This window comes from Lynx rufus, unplaced genomic scaffold (assembly GCF_022079265.1).
Source record: "Lynx rufus isolate CCGP_SWC_20201006 ecotype Redwood Valley unplaced genomic scaffold, mLynRuf1.p SCAF_10, whole genome shotgun sequence".
NCBI lineage: Eukaryota > Metazoa > Chordata > Mammalia > Carnivora > Felidae > Lynx > Lynx rufus.
This window is the reverse complement of record NW_025814824.1, coordinates 58,057,637-58,071,678: the sequence shown is the minus strand read 5'-3', so window position 1 is coordinate 58,071,678 and position 14,042 is coordinate 58,057,637. Positions and strand designations below refer to the sequence as shown.

Sequence of the window (14,042 nt, the reverse complement as noted above, 5' to 3'; positions counted from 1 at the left end):
AAAGCTACTGTCAAGAAAAAAACATGCTCTGTGCTTTGATTTTGTACATTGTCTCAGTGTTCATAATACACTTTTGAAGTAGGCTATGAACATGTCAGTTCTGTAGATAATAAATAATGAGGTTCATGTTACATTATTTATATAAAAGTTACATGGCTGTTTAGTGACAACAACAAGGATCTGTCTGATGTATTAGAAATACAGCATCATGCCTGCTGAATTTTATCCCTTTCAGCCCTGGTTTTGCTTTATAAATATATACCCTATGTGGGACGCCTGGGTGGCTCAGTCAATTGAGCAGCTGACTCTTGATTTCAGCTCAGGATATGATCTCACAGTTGGTGAGATCAAGCCCCATGTAGGGCTCTGTGCTGACAGCGTGGAGCCTGCTTGGGATTCTATCCCTCCCTCCCCCACTCATGTGTGCATGCTCTTTCTCTCTCTCTCAAACTTTAAAAATAGATAAATATATACTATGCTCAATTTCATCTCTTAAAGATTAAGTGCCTGAAAATTTTGTGAGTAGGTAAGTGTATATGACTAAAAAGTAATTTTAACTTTCATATGATTGACTTACCCTTTTTGTCTCTTTTTTAGGAGAAGTTTTAGATAATAAAAGAACTGTATGGGGGAGCCTGACTGGCTCAGTTGCTAGAGCACTTGACTCTTAATCTCAGGGTCATGAGTTCAAGCCCCACGTTGAGCGTGGCGCCTACTTCAAAAAAAAAAGAAAGATATCTTTGAATGGATAGTGGAAATGTTTAATGACGTGTTTCAGAAAGTGTCTTATTGAAATCCAATTAAACACAGGAAGATACTACAGTCTGTTCACATGTATGAATTTAGATTGATATGAACATGAAGAAATAAATGGCCTTAAAAGTGTTTTGTGGGAAGTTAATTTTTATTATTATAAAACACTCTCTAAACACCAGGTATCTAATATACTGGAAGTATGTTAATATATTAGTTTGCGTTTTTCCTCCCTCAGCCTCTGCAAAGGATAGAAAATGAAGTGGAACTCTTAGGAGAACATCTTCCAGTAGGAGGTTTTACTTACCCTCCATCGGCCCATCCCCCAACATTACCTCCATCAGCTCCCTTGCAGTTCCTAACCCATGATCCTTTGCATCAGGAGGTGTCCTTTGGAGTAGTAAGTTTTCATTCATTGTTATTAATTTATTACTTGCTTGGATAACTTGCGCCTAACTTTTATGTTTTAAACTAGTTGTGTCTGTGTTAACATTTAAGACATGAAATGTGACTTAAACAGTAAAGAACTTTGTAGATATTTTGGTTTCTTTGGGTTTTTTTGTTGTGTTTTTTTTTTTTTTAACTTTGTCGGTTTTTTAAGAAGATAGACTGTTTGACAGATTAAATAGTTGCAAAGGTGGAATGATCTTAAATTGTTTTAACATTTTCCCCTTACAGCCTTATCCTCCGTTTATGCCTCGGAGGCTCACAGGACGTAGTAGATATCGATCCCAGCAGCCAATACCACCTCCCCCTTATCATCCCAGCTTACTACCATATGTGTTGTAAGTTCTGTTTTTCTCATTTTAATGAATTCTGAATTTTTACACCCTTGAGAGTCTTTATTTTATGAAATAAATATCTTCTCTGTGATTTATAATTTAGGGTGTGTTAGATATTAGGTTTGTTTTTTTTTTTAAACGTTTATTCATGTTTTTAGAGATAGAGACAGAGCACGAGCAGGGGAGGGGCAGAGAGAGAGGGAGACACAGAATCTGAAGCAGGCTCCAGGATCTAAGCTGTCAGTGCAGAGCCTGACACGGGGCTCGAACTCATGAACTGCGAGATCATGACCTGAGCTGAACTCGGACGCTTAACCAACTGAGCCACCCAGGCACCCCAGATATTAGTTTTTATTTAATGTTGAGTGGTTGGGGTGGGGGACCATTTAAAGGTGAACTAAAGAGAAGAGCCAAGGACAAGGGAGAAGTGGGAGAGGAAGAAATTTGTGAGCCAGAAAATAGGTTTAACAAATCAAAAGGTAGAAAAATTGACAGTTTTTGCCTCTTACGCAGCTGTCATCACTTGTCACCTTTGATTATCCAGCTTTCGATGCTGCTGCTTTTCTCAAGGGAAGAGAGAAAAGTTATCTGTGCCTTAGAAATGTTGTTAGGATTACATTTGTAACATACACCCGTGGGTTAAACGTGATAGTTCTTTTTTTCTCTCTCATGGAATGAAGTTCAGAAGTAGGCAATTCAGGGATTGTTTGTTACCCCATAACTGAGGAATGGTTCTACCATCTTCAAAATTTTATGGCTTTCTCTATGTGATTAAAGATGGTTCCTCAAGTTCTAGCCATTACATCTATACTCCAGCTAGTAAAAATGAAAATGGATCTCTCTGCCCACCTCTCAAGGCTCCTTCCTAGAAGTTGCATGTCTTGTACTCCTGCCTACATCCCATTGGCTAGAATTTAGTCTTGTGCCTATAATTAATTTCTAAGAAGGGTAGGAAATGTTGTTTTGTACAGAGGGCCATGCGCCAATATCACACTATTTTGATAATTATAGCTTTATTATAAGTCTTAAAATCAGACAGTATCAGAACTTGGTTCTTAAAATGATTTAAAGTCTTGAATGATCCATATAAAGTTTGAAATCAGCTAGCTTTCTACTAAAGCATATCTTGCTGGGATTTTGGTGTAGGGACTGCATGAAATCTGTAAATCAGTTTTGGAAGAGAGTTGACATCTTCTAGTCCACTCAACAGTATATTTCTTTATTTGTTCATTTAAAAAAATTTTTTCCTAGCAGTGTTTTTAGTTTTTAATTGTATAGGTCTTGTACATGTTTTATTAAACTAATCCCTAATATTTCATATTTTTTATGCTATTCTGAATGGTATTTTTAAAATGTCAGTTTTTATTTATTGCTAGCAAAGTCCATTTCGTTAAAATTGCCACTGATTAACACTGACCGTTCTTTATCCCTGTAGCATTAGCCTTGTTCTTCCCACCTGTTCATTGAAGTGATGTACCAGTGTATCAATGCTAGTTTTGATTATTTCACTGCAGATCAATGCTTCCAGTGCCACCTGCAGTGGGCCCAACTTTCAGCTTTGAATTGGATGTGGAAGATGGAGAAGTAGAAAATTATGAGGTTAGTAGGTGAACTGTGAGTTTGTTTGCATAGTATTATACGCAAAAGCAGTATTTTTTACTCATTCATCTAATTAAACATGTATTAGATAAATCGTTGTACATTTCACAATACAAATATCAAAAAGTGGTTAGCATCCTTAAGGATATTTCTACATGTACCACACAGCTGTGATAATGAGATAGACTTTGGTCCTGTATTAGAATTATATATAATTCCTTTGAGAGAATGTACATGAGAAAGCAGTGAATTATGATTGGATATTCTGAAAAGATTTTGTGGAAGCACAGTTGTTTAACCTGGCTCCTGAAGGATGGGAAGGCTGCTTTATGCGTGAGATTGAGGTAGGAAAGTGCTGGATATTCTTGAGGAACAACATACAGTTGGTGACTGAAGTGAATATTGCGGGAGGAAGGTGCCGCCCAGGTGTCTCATATTATTGGAGGTTAGGAAGAGGAGGTGCAGTTTAGGGAGTTTAGGGAGTTTAGGGTGCAGTTTGGAAGGCAGCTTTGTATTGTTGAATGTGAGCGACAGTGTCACTTTGTTTTGATACTGCTAGTTCTCTTTCTCACTCCATCCTCACTCAGTCTCTATTTGGACACTGTGAATAGAAGCTAGAGACAGGTAAGACACACATACACACACACACACACACACACACACACAATCTTAAAACACCTTTAGTTTGGTTTTTTTTTTTTGGTTTTTGTTTTGTTTTTAACACATGTGAAAGAAATCAGGCCAGATGGTATATTCTTCTATAGTTTTCAAAATGGTATTGTGTCATTTTCTTTCTATATACATAGTCACACTGCCCTGACCTTTGGATTTCATTTCCATTTAATTTTTTTAATATTTTATTTACTTTTGAGAGAGAGAGGGAGGGAGTAGGGGGTATAGAGAATCCCAAGCAGGCTCCGCGTTGACAGCAGAGAGCCTGATCTGATGCAGGGGTCAAACCCAGGAACTGTGGGATCATGACCTGAGCCAAAGTCAGATGCTTAATTGACTGAGCCACCCAGGTACCCCTCCATTTCCAGATTTCTAGAGAGAGAAAGGGGCTGTAAAGATTTTCTGGTTTTGTTTCTACACTGATGACTTTAGTTTTCTGCAAAGGAGTTAGTTGTCCTTTAGGCATTCTGTACTAAAAGGAAGTCATAAGTCATGTCGCCAAAAAAGACAGCTCTTGATTAAATGATCATGTACCCATTAATGAAAAAACCGTGATATACTATCCCAGTGTAAGAAAAATATTTTTATTTGGCATTACCTTTCTAAACTATATTTTAGGTTAAATATGTTTGATCTTCTGCAGTCATACTTTAATCCAGTCAAGAATTTTTTGCTTTTCTTGTTTTGACCTAAAATCCAGTTTAGAAACGTATTCCAGTGCCAAATAAAAAAATACTTTTGCATTCTTGCCTAAATGCCTTTACTCCCTTTGTCCTTCTGCCTAAGAACTTTCCTCCTCCTCCACATTTTGAAACTTAGCCATCTTTTAAGACCCAGCTAAAAATACTACGTCTATGAAAGGCATTTCTAGTCCATTTCCAGATCCAAATGAGTTTCTCCCTCCTTTTTGTTCTTAAAGTTCTTACGAAACCATGCATACTGGGGCGCCTGGGTGGCTCAGTCAGTTAAGTGTCCAACTTCAGCTCAGTTCATGATCTCATGGTTCAGGAGTTTGAGTCCCGCCTTGGGCTCTGCACTGACAGTGTGGAACCTCCTTGGGATTCTCCCTCTCTGCCCTTCCCCCACTTATGTGTGCATGCGCTCCCTCTCTCCTTCCCTCCCTCCCTTTGTCTCTCCCTCTCCGTCTCTCTCTCTCTCCTAAAAAAGTAAGTAAACTTAAAAAAAAAAAGAAAACCATGCAGACTTGTCATGTTCTGCCTTCAGGTGTCTTGCTTGCTAGATCATATAAATTCATTGAAGATTTGATTATCATAGCCTCCACCCAGTAAGGGCTTAATGATCATACTTTATTGAATATAGTTGTCTTAAGTTGTTTTCATTGACCCAAGTGTCCTGTAGTATAAAACAGTTAATACCAGCTATATTCTAAATTTTATGTGCTAATTGTAATCAGCATCAATTAAATTTAACAATTTGCTGTCTAACATTTTAAAGGGACTTAGGGGCATGCATGGTGAAGGAGGAGCAATTTATTTAGATGACCCAATTCTCCAAATAAAGCTGTACCGAAAACAGCATTGTGGCTTCAACTATCACAGCATTAATTATTGAGATTTTGGGAAGTTGATTCTATTCCTCTCATTGTCCATCATCATTTCATTGTTATACATTCTCTTCACCTTGTGGTAGCCTAAAAAAGAGGGGAAAGCAGCATACGAAAGACTGGAAAATTGTAGAATAAAGCAAAATGAGTAATTAGAACCAATGAAAACTGGGAGAAATGAGGTACTGTTGTAAAATCAGTAAGTGTAATAGCAGCCATATATTGAAACATAACAACTGTCTTAAAATCCATGAGTTCTTAGTGATAACTTCAAAAAATAAAAGAAAAAAACTCATTGGCCTACCCTTTTCTATTTAAATTATGCTACTGAGTACAGTTTCATATGGGGCAGTTGCTCAATAATAATTCATCTGATAAATAATTCATCTAATAAATAAAGAAAATGATAGAATATTACCATTTTGCCATCTTTAATGGATTAATGGTCCTAGGCATGATGAGCCTAATGGGAATAGTTGAAGCCACCAATTTATAGGAAGTACAGGGGACAGGAAAACACAAATCTCGGGTAGGTAGGTTCAGTCAGCAAAAATCAGACTGTGAATTTGTACAAGCCGTTGACCCGGTTTGTTCAACAGAACAAACAGTATCTGAAAAAAGATACTAGAGACCTGTCAAACAGTGGTAAGGTATGGATTGATTTGGATCCTGATTTGAACAACTATTTTTAAAAGTATTTTCGGAAATAATTGAAACAATGAGAGATGTTTAACATTTAAGGAATTGTTAATTTTTTAGGTGTGATGTTACTGTGGTTATATTCTTTTAAAACTTCTTTTACTTTTGAAAATGGTGAGTCTCAACTTGAGGACAGTTTTATTCCACCCCGGCCCCCAGGGTATTTAGCAACATCTGGAGACAGTATTGGTGTGCGGTTACTAGCATCCAGCAGCTGGAGGCTGGGGGCTACTGCCAAATATCCCACAATACACAAGGACAGCCCCCCCCCCCAATGAAATTTTGTCCAGCTCAAAATGTCAGAAGGGCTGAAGTTGACAGATTGTTTTAAAGATATACACAGAACTATTTTATCAATGAAATACAATATTTTACTTTTGTTTCAAAATAATCTGGGATTTAGGAGTGGACAGTACTAGGTGAAATTAGCCATGAATTGTTGAGCCTGGGTAATTGGCATGTGGAAGTTCATTATGCTGTTTTCTACTAGTGTATGTATTGAAAATTTTCCATATTAATGATAGGGTTGCGGTTTTTTGTTTGTTGTAGGGGTTTTCGATTATTGAAATAGAAAACTTAGAGATTAAAATTTTTACTCCTTTTGCCCCCTTTCTAGGCCCTCTTAAACCTGGCAGAGCGACTGGGAGAGGCTAAGCCTCGAGGACTGACTAAAGCAGATATCGAACAGCTTCCTTCTTACCGGTTCAATCCTAATAACCACCAGTCAGAGCAGACTTTGTAAGTACATTTTGCCGACATCACTCTATGTGAAATTTCCTTTTTTACCTTTATAAAATCAACACTTGAAAGTCAAAGATAACTTGATAAATAGTCTCTTGCATACCCTAGGCCTGTTCCGTATGGTAGCCACTAGTCTTGTGTGGCTGTTTAAAATTTTAAAGTTAAGTTTATTGGACTAGCTAGTGATACTGTGTTGGAAGATGTTCAACATTTCTGTCTCAGAAAGTTTTGTTGGACACTGCTGTTCTGTATTTTGAGGTTGCCTAGAAATTGTTTTTGATTATTTTATTATTAAAAAAATTTTTTTTAACGTTTATTTTTTTTCTTGAGAGAGAGAGTGCAAATGGGATGGGCAGAGAGAGAGGAAGATGCACAGAATCCGAAGCAGGCTCCAGGCTCTGAGCTGTCAGCACAAGCCCGATGTGGAGCTTGAACTCATGAACCCTGAGATCATGATCGGAGCCAAAGTCGGATGCTTAACCAACTGAGCCACCAGGCACTCCACCTTTATTTTTTTAATGTTTATTTTTGAGACAGAGCGGGGGAGGGAGAGAGAGGAGGAGACACAGAATCTGAGCTGTCAGCACAGAGCCTGACGTGGGGCTCAAACCCACAAATCATGAGATCACGACCTGAGCTCAAGTCAGATGCTTAACCAACTGAGCCACACAGGCAACCCCTAGAATAGTTTATGTAAGATTGAAGAGTCTCATACATGTAAAGATTGAGGTTTTTACCTAAACATTCTGCTTATTATAGTATCTTTAATAACAACTTTATGGAGATATAATTCACATTTAAAGTGTACAGTTTGGGAGTGCCTGGGTAGCTCAGTCAGTTAAGCGCCCAACTCTTCATTTCAGCTTGGGTCATGATCTCATGGCTCATGGGTTCGAGTCTTGCATTGGACTCCGTGCTAACATCGCGGAGCTTGCTTAGGATTCCCTCTCTACCCTTCCCCTGCTCGCTCTCTTATCCCTCTCTCAAAATAAGTAAACATTAAAAATATTTGTTTAATTAAATAAAATAAACTTTAAAAATAAAATTTTCGTGATGATCTCTCAGTAGAGCAAAGCACTCTTACTAAATGTCTTAAGGTTATGATTATTTCGGGGTATTGATAGATTACTTTGTCTTAAAATTTAAATGACATTTTGAAAAGTGAGATGGTAAATGGTGTTCTAGGCTTCAGTAGTCATAACAAAATAGGAAACCACTTGGTTTTATGGTTAAATGATCTTTTTGCTTTTTTTAGGTGTGTAGTATGCATGTGTGATTTTGAGTCAAGGCAGCTACTTAGAGTTTTACCCTGTAACCACGAGTTCCATGCCAAGTGTGTCGACAAATGGCTTAAGGTAAAGTGATGGTATCTGTGAAGAGAGTAACACTGAATTCTTTTTTACTGACTGTAGTTTTAAATCCATTGCTTGTGGAGGGTGGGTAAGGGGACAAAATTTTCAATGATTTCTGTGAATGAAGAGAAAACATCAGTAAAAATTAACTACAGTCATTAATGTGGGAGTGATTGTGCAAAACTTGAAAATGAGTTATCTGTCCTTGGTCATCAGTGTTTCCTTTCTCATGGTGTGTGGGGACAAGGCCTGAACTTGACGGGCCATTTTTCTCTTTAAGAGTTTACAGGTGGACCTCACTGGAGCTCCTTTGTCAGAGATTTACTTGGGAAATAAACCTCTAGTGCTTTTTATTTAATTCTGATCATTTTTTCTTTTGTAGATCTGAAAAACCCAAAGGACACAAGTTCTATATTTTATAATAGTAGAATGAAAATATGATGCAGTAAAATAATTTAAAAATGATCAACTGTTTTTTTGTTTTGGTTTTGGTTTGGGTTTTTTTTTGAGCATTCTGATTAGGAGATAATACCACTGGGTTAGAGAAGTTTACAGTTTGGTGAGGAAGACAGAGAAGTTAAAATAGAATCAGTCTTTCTCGGTGAGCACAGATTAAGGGTGCCCAGTTTAGCCCAAACCGAACCCTGAAGGCAAAGGGTCTTAACTTTTCAGAAGAAGAAACCCTGTCATGTGGGAACAGAGACTGACCCAAAAATGACAGATTCCGTATGGCTGATAGCGAGAGTGGCAAGAGAAGAGCCGTTCAAAGCTATGGCTAGTGAGTGACCGGCTTATGAGTGTGAGGGAGTGTGGACTTGATCCCAGAAACAGTGTGGACGGCTGTGCTTGAGATTGTGTTTTAGAAAGACAACTGGCCACTGTTCGGGGACCAGAAAGGGAGAGATCTTTCTGAGAAATGGGGAGATGAAATAATGGGTCCTGGGCTAGCCAGAGAACAAGTTCTGGCAATTGGATGAAAAGAGGAGGACTGATTCGAGAACTGTCAAAATGTAGAAATGGGAGTATTTGATGAATGATGGATGTGGAACGTAGAGCAGGTAATGCTTAGGTTTCTGGCTTCGGCAACTCGAAAAATGGTGGTGCCATTTGTTGAGATGGAGTTTTAAGCTAGTTATTAAATCTGAATTGGTGATAGGTAATCTTGTCAGTGTGATAAAACAGACCTATTAGGAAAATCATCAGCTACTAAGTCTGAGTTGATGGTGTATTTTTTTTTTAAGAAAGATTAAATGATTACTTTGTACCTTTTTAAAGGAATAAAGAATGTAAAAACTTATATGGGAGGTAAAAATAGTTTATTGCTTTTGACGTATTTCATTGTGTAACTCACAATTCGGACAAGTTTTTTTCTCTTTTATGTTTTAGGCAAATCGTACTTGCCCAATTTGCCGAGCTGATGCTTCAGAAGTGCATCGGGATTCAGAATGACCAACCTAAGAGCACAAGTTTAGTTTGGGTGTTCCTCATCACATGTATATACGGACTATCCATTGAACTTAATCTGTGTGGCTTCCAGCCCTCCCTTTACCAAAAGGGTCAATGGACCTTTCTTTGCACTGTGTGACTTAATCAACTATAAAAGCTTACAATTAGTCTTCACAATTATGGGATTGTTATACTAACCGTGTGATTGGAACTCCAAAGACTTTTTCTTTAGCTTAATTTTGTGTGTGCACTAACATTCCCTGGTTTTTGTGTGATCATTCCGAGTGTTGCTGCAAGATTACAGTGGACGTGATCTTTTAGCATGTGCTTTTATAAAAAGTGGTAGCTCCAGATGATATAGCAATCTACCTTATATAGAGCCTTCAGAAACTGTGAGTGGAAATGAATGCAGCGTGTGACTGTTGGTGATAAATGTATCTGTGTGAGAGAGAGAGTGTACGCAACTACTTGTGTGAGGGCATGGTCGCTAACGTGTGTCTGAGATCCTATCTACCAGCATGTACCAAGAATGTGTGTGTAGTTTTAATTATGCTGCAATGTATAATCTGGTGTGTTATTTAAACAGCACTAGTACTGTACACTGGTTTTTTCCCTTGTGTTTGCTGTTGCACACTGATTGCTAAGGGTGCATCAATGATAAGCATCGAATACTCCATCCCCTTCCCTCCCAGTGAATGGAATGAGAAAAGCCTTCTTCCTTTGCTTCAGGCAGCTGTCACCTTCTCTTCGTCGGTGGTCCCGAGTGGGTCACTTAAGAAAAAAAGTGTAACAGATTCTCACTCCATGAACCTGATTTTTTTGATTCTGTTGTGGGAAAAAATTTTGTACTCTCCAACTTGCTGTTTCCAAAAAGAAGGTGCAATATCATACATCATCAGTTAGCAATATTAGCATTTCAATCAGTGATTTGAATGTTGATGGTTTGTTTTTTTCCTTTACATTTCCAGTAAGCTTCTTACAGGAAGCACCTGTGATTTTTTTTTTTTAATGTTTAGATTTGTAGTCTATTCTGAAGATATTTGAGTAATATATTTCTAAGAATACCGCTCGTCCCACGAAGTCTCACCTCCTTTACTTCCACCAGAACAAAATTTGTTAACTAATTCAGCTTGACTTCTGATATGTTCTTTGTTAAGCTCTCATAGGCAACTAAAATATTTTAAGAAAACTCTATTTCTGTTCGTATTGATTCACCTGCCAACCTCCAATTCTGAAAGTTGTCTAGTAGTGCTTCTCCTGGAAACCCTCATTTCCAGGATGGGTCAAGTGCTGTGACAGCTTGAATTCTTAGACCTGATGTGCTTTGATGTTTTATTGCTTTTAAAAATTTTTTTTTTTGTTTGAAAAAAATTTAACATAACAGGTCCAGAATACTTGCAGTATAAATGAAGATTTGATTTTTGTATAAAAAATAATGCTGTAAAACAGGAATTGACCTTCATTTAGTCGATCTGAAATACATAGCTGTGTGGGTTTTGTTTTTTTTTTATAGGTTCATTGAGCATCATTTAGATTGTTTAAAGTCATTTTTCCAGCAATGTTTCGATTCCTCTCCTTCTGTTGTATTCAGCATTGTCTGCCTCTTCCTGCAGTTGGTGTCATTGCTTTGTTCGCAGTAGCACAAGCTGCATAATCCCAGTCAGGACTGTGAGGACTCTCCGCCAGCCTCACTCAGCTCTCAGCTGGCTCTGTGTCAGTTTTCTCCTCAGACAGTGTTAACGACTTGTTACTGCCATGCTACTTGCCTTCCCTTGAAGTCTCCATAAACTTATCCCAGCTTAGAGTTCAGTAAAGTCAATTCACACAGAAGCACAATTTTGCCCTTTTCCAGACACTGTTGCCTCTATCTAGTCATACAAATAGGATTTTGCACACTTTGTTTGCCCCTGTATTTGTCAGTGCATCAGAAATACATCTCAACAGTAGTAAAGTGCACGTTACTTTTAACTCATTGGGACATTCCCCACCTGTTCCTGATGAATAAAAAGTGTGTTAAAGACCAAAATTATTGGCATAATAATCAGCTACATTACAAATCACGTATAGTTTAATCTTTTTTTAATTAAAAAAATCATGTTGAAAATGGCAAAAGCCCATCTTATACATACTCTTTTATATAGCTGCAAAAAATTTATATCTGTACAGATCTAACTTAACACTACTACACTCAGTATTCATTTTATTGAAGCATGCAAGTAAAGCACTTTTTCTAATTTATATAGATACCTAATTAACAAGGCACATTGTACTAATGACTAGGAAAAGTAGCCTTTTCTCCCCTCCCTCTGACGATAAATTCTTGTCATACAATCCCTTGTCCAGCAAATTTTTGAGAGGCATTTGGCAGCTTAGGAGGCAGCAGGGTCTATTTTGGTAAAATGCTGGATTGTCGCACTCTTGTGACTGATCTCTCTTTGGGAATGTCTTTCTGTGCATGGGGCCCTTAGAGATGTGTACAGACTTGCTTATTAAGTGGGTAGTGCGGATTAGGAGCATATGTGCATGTGCTCTGAACCAGCTCACGCCAGCCACAGTGAGCCGCCTGTGTGGCGACCAGAAGAGAAGGAACAGTTGATTCGTGCCCAGCTGTTGCCACCTTGAGCGATGCGCCAGGTAGCAGGCAGATGTTGGTTTGTTGCCTTCTTCCTCTTTTCTCCTAAAACAATATTGGCTTTACCATCTTAACTCTGCTGTGGGGTTTCGTTTTGTTTTGCATGAATAATCATCTTGAAATTTTTTTTAACTCCCCCCCCCCCCCCCCGCCCCAAAAGAACAAAACAAAAAACAAGTCAAGGCCTCCAGGTATCAAGATCTCATTAGGATTTTCTGTCCTGAATTTTTCTTTTTTTTTTTTGAGCAAAATCTGGAAAATGTGAACACATATTTAGATTTTATACACTCTCTGAAACTGATTTATTAAGATTCTTAAATTTGGGCCTCTTACAGTATTTTGAATGAGATCTACCAACTCACTTAAAGAGAATATTTTTCACAGATATCTTTAGGCCTTCATTAGAAAGCTATTTTCCCCCCTGTTGGTACATTTGGTTACCTCATTTTGCTGTTTGTTTCAGATTATGAAAGCTTACAGGGGTGTTTTTTGGAATCATTTGCTGAGTCATTTCCTGAAATCATATTCCATTGTATCAGTTAACATAGTTTTAAATGTACGTATTATAAATATCTGTAACCAAATCATTTGAAGGCTTGATAAATTTTTAACAAAGTTTGTACATTTTTTATGAAAGTTACTAGTAATGCTTTACTAAGTAGTGCAATGAATTTTTATTTTTAATCCCTGTGCCCAATTTTGGAGTTGAGAGGGTTGTTGGTAATAAATGTATGATGTACACTTAAAACATTTTTTTGTGGTTCATGTTTGTGTTGTGGAAGGGGTAGGGTTGTGTGTGCCTGGAGGGAGGGTGGTAGCAGGATTCCAGCAGGAAGATGGAGCTGCTGAGCTGCTAGCAGCCAGATCTGATTTTTAGACTATAATTCAGATTTTGTTTCTGCATTTGTGTAGACGTCTTAGAAACTCAAAAACAACTAGCATTACAACACGTAGAACATAATTCTATCTTCTAAAAAGCCAAGAAGATAGCTGAACGTAGCCACACATGTGGCCTAAACTCACCGAACAGTAGGGCTACATAAGTAGGTAACTAGATTTCTTTCTTTATATGTTGACCACAAGATGCAGGAAAGAAGATTACAGTAGGTAACCAGGCAAAGTTGTCCACATTAGCTACAGCTTACATCCAACTTCTTGTCAGCATAATAGGGAAAGAGGAGCCTCTTTCATTTTCCGTACTTGTTTGTGTAATTCCTTTCCTTTCACTAAAAAGGAAGAAAATAAGAGTAATCTACTTCTGTGTACATGCTGACTGTGTTACTTGAGAAGGAAAGTAGACACAAGATACAAAAAATTGAGGCGAAATAATAGATCCCACTTCCTTCCATTCCCTCTTTCAGGAAGCATTCATTCTTTGGCTTAATTAAGGAAGGATGATGCCCTCTGCCCGGCTCCAGTAGTTAACTGGTAGAGGCATTCAGTAAAGTGACCTGATTGTTTCTCTCTTGTATCCAGCATATTTGAAAGAATGTTTGTGTTGGACTTTGAATGCCTCAAGAAACCCAAAGCTGGTGCTGTCTTACGGCAGAGGCATTTTCTACTCAGTAAATACCGGTGCGCTCTCTCATGACTCCTTACCTGCAGTGAAGGCAGGAAAGCCCATGCAGCTGTTTGAGCCTTTGTAATGTGGAGAGTCCAAATTGAGATGTGCTGTAAATTTATACACTGGATTTCAAAGACTTGGTATGAGAAAACATAAAGTGTCTCACTAATTTTTATACAAATCTGAAGGCCTTATAAGCATAGGTCCTGTGGCATTTAAAAGCCAGCTCTCTTTTCCT

At 37.9% G+C, this 14,042-nt stretch overlaps 1 protein-coding gene across 3 annotated transcripts in view; it reads left to right on the top strand.

Moving 5' to 3' along the window:
• Positions 1-12,988, top strand: part of RNF38 (ring finger protein 38) — a 131,049-nt gene extending 118,061 nt beyond the window's left edge. For all 3 annotated transcript variants that reach the window (XM_047066333.1, XM_047066338.1, XM_047066341.1), the window contains 6 exons: positions 992-1,153; positions 1,432-1,538; positions 3,050-3,134; positions 6,686-6,807; positions 8,066-8,165; positions 9,549-12,988. In XM_047066333.1, the coding sequence (XP_046922289.1) occupies positions 992-1,153; positions 1,432-1,538; positions 3,050-3,134; positions 6,686-6,807; positions 8,066-8,165; positions 9,549-9,611 (639 nt within the window). In that variant the 3' untranslated portion in view covers positions 9,612-12,988. The remainder of the gene's footprint in view (positions 1-991; positions 1,154-1,431; positions 1,539-3,049; positions 3,135-6,685; positions 6,808-8,065; positions 8,166-9,548) is intronic.
• The last annotated feature ends 1,054 nt before the right edge of the window (positions 12,989-14,042 follow it).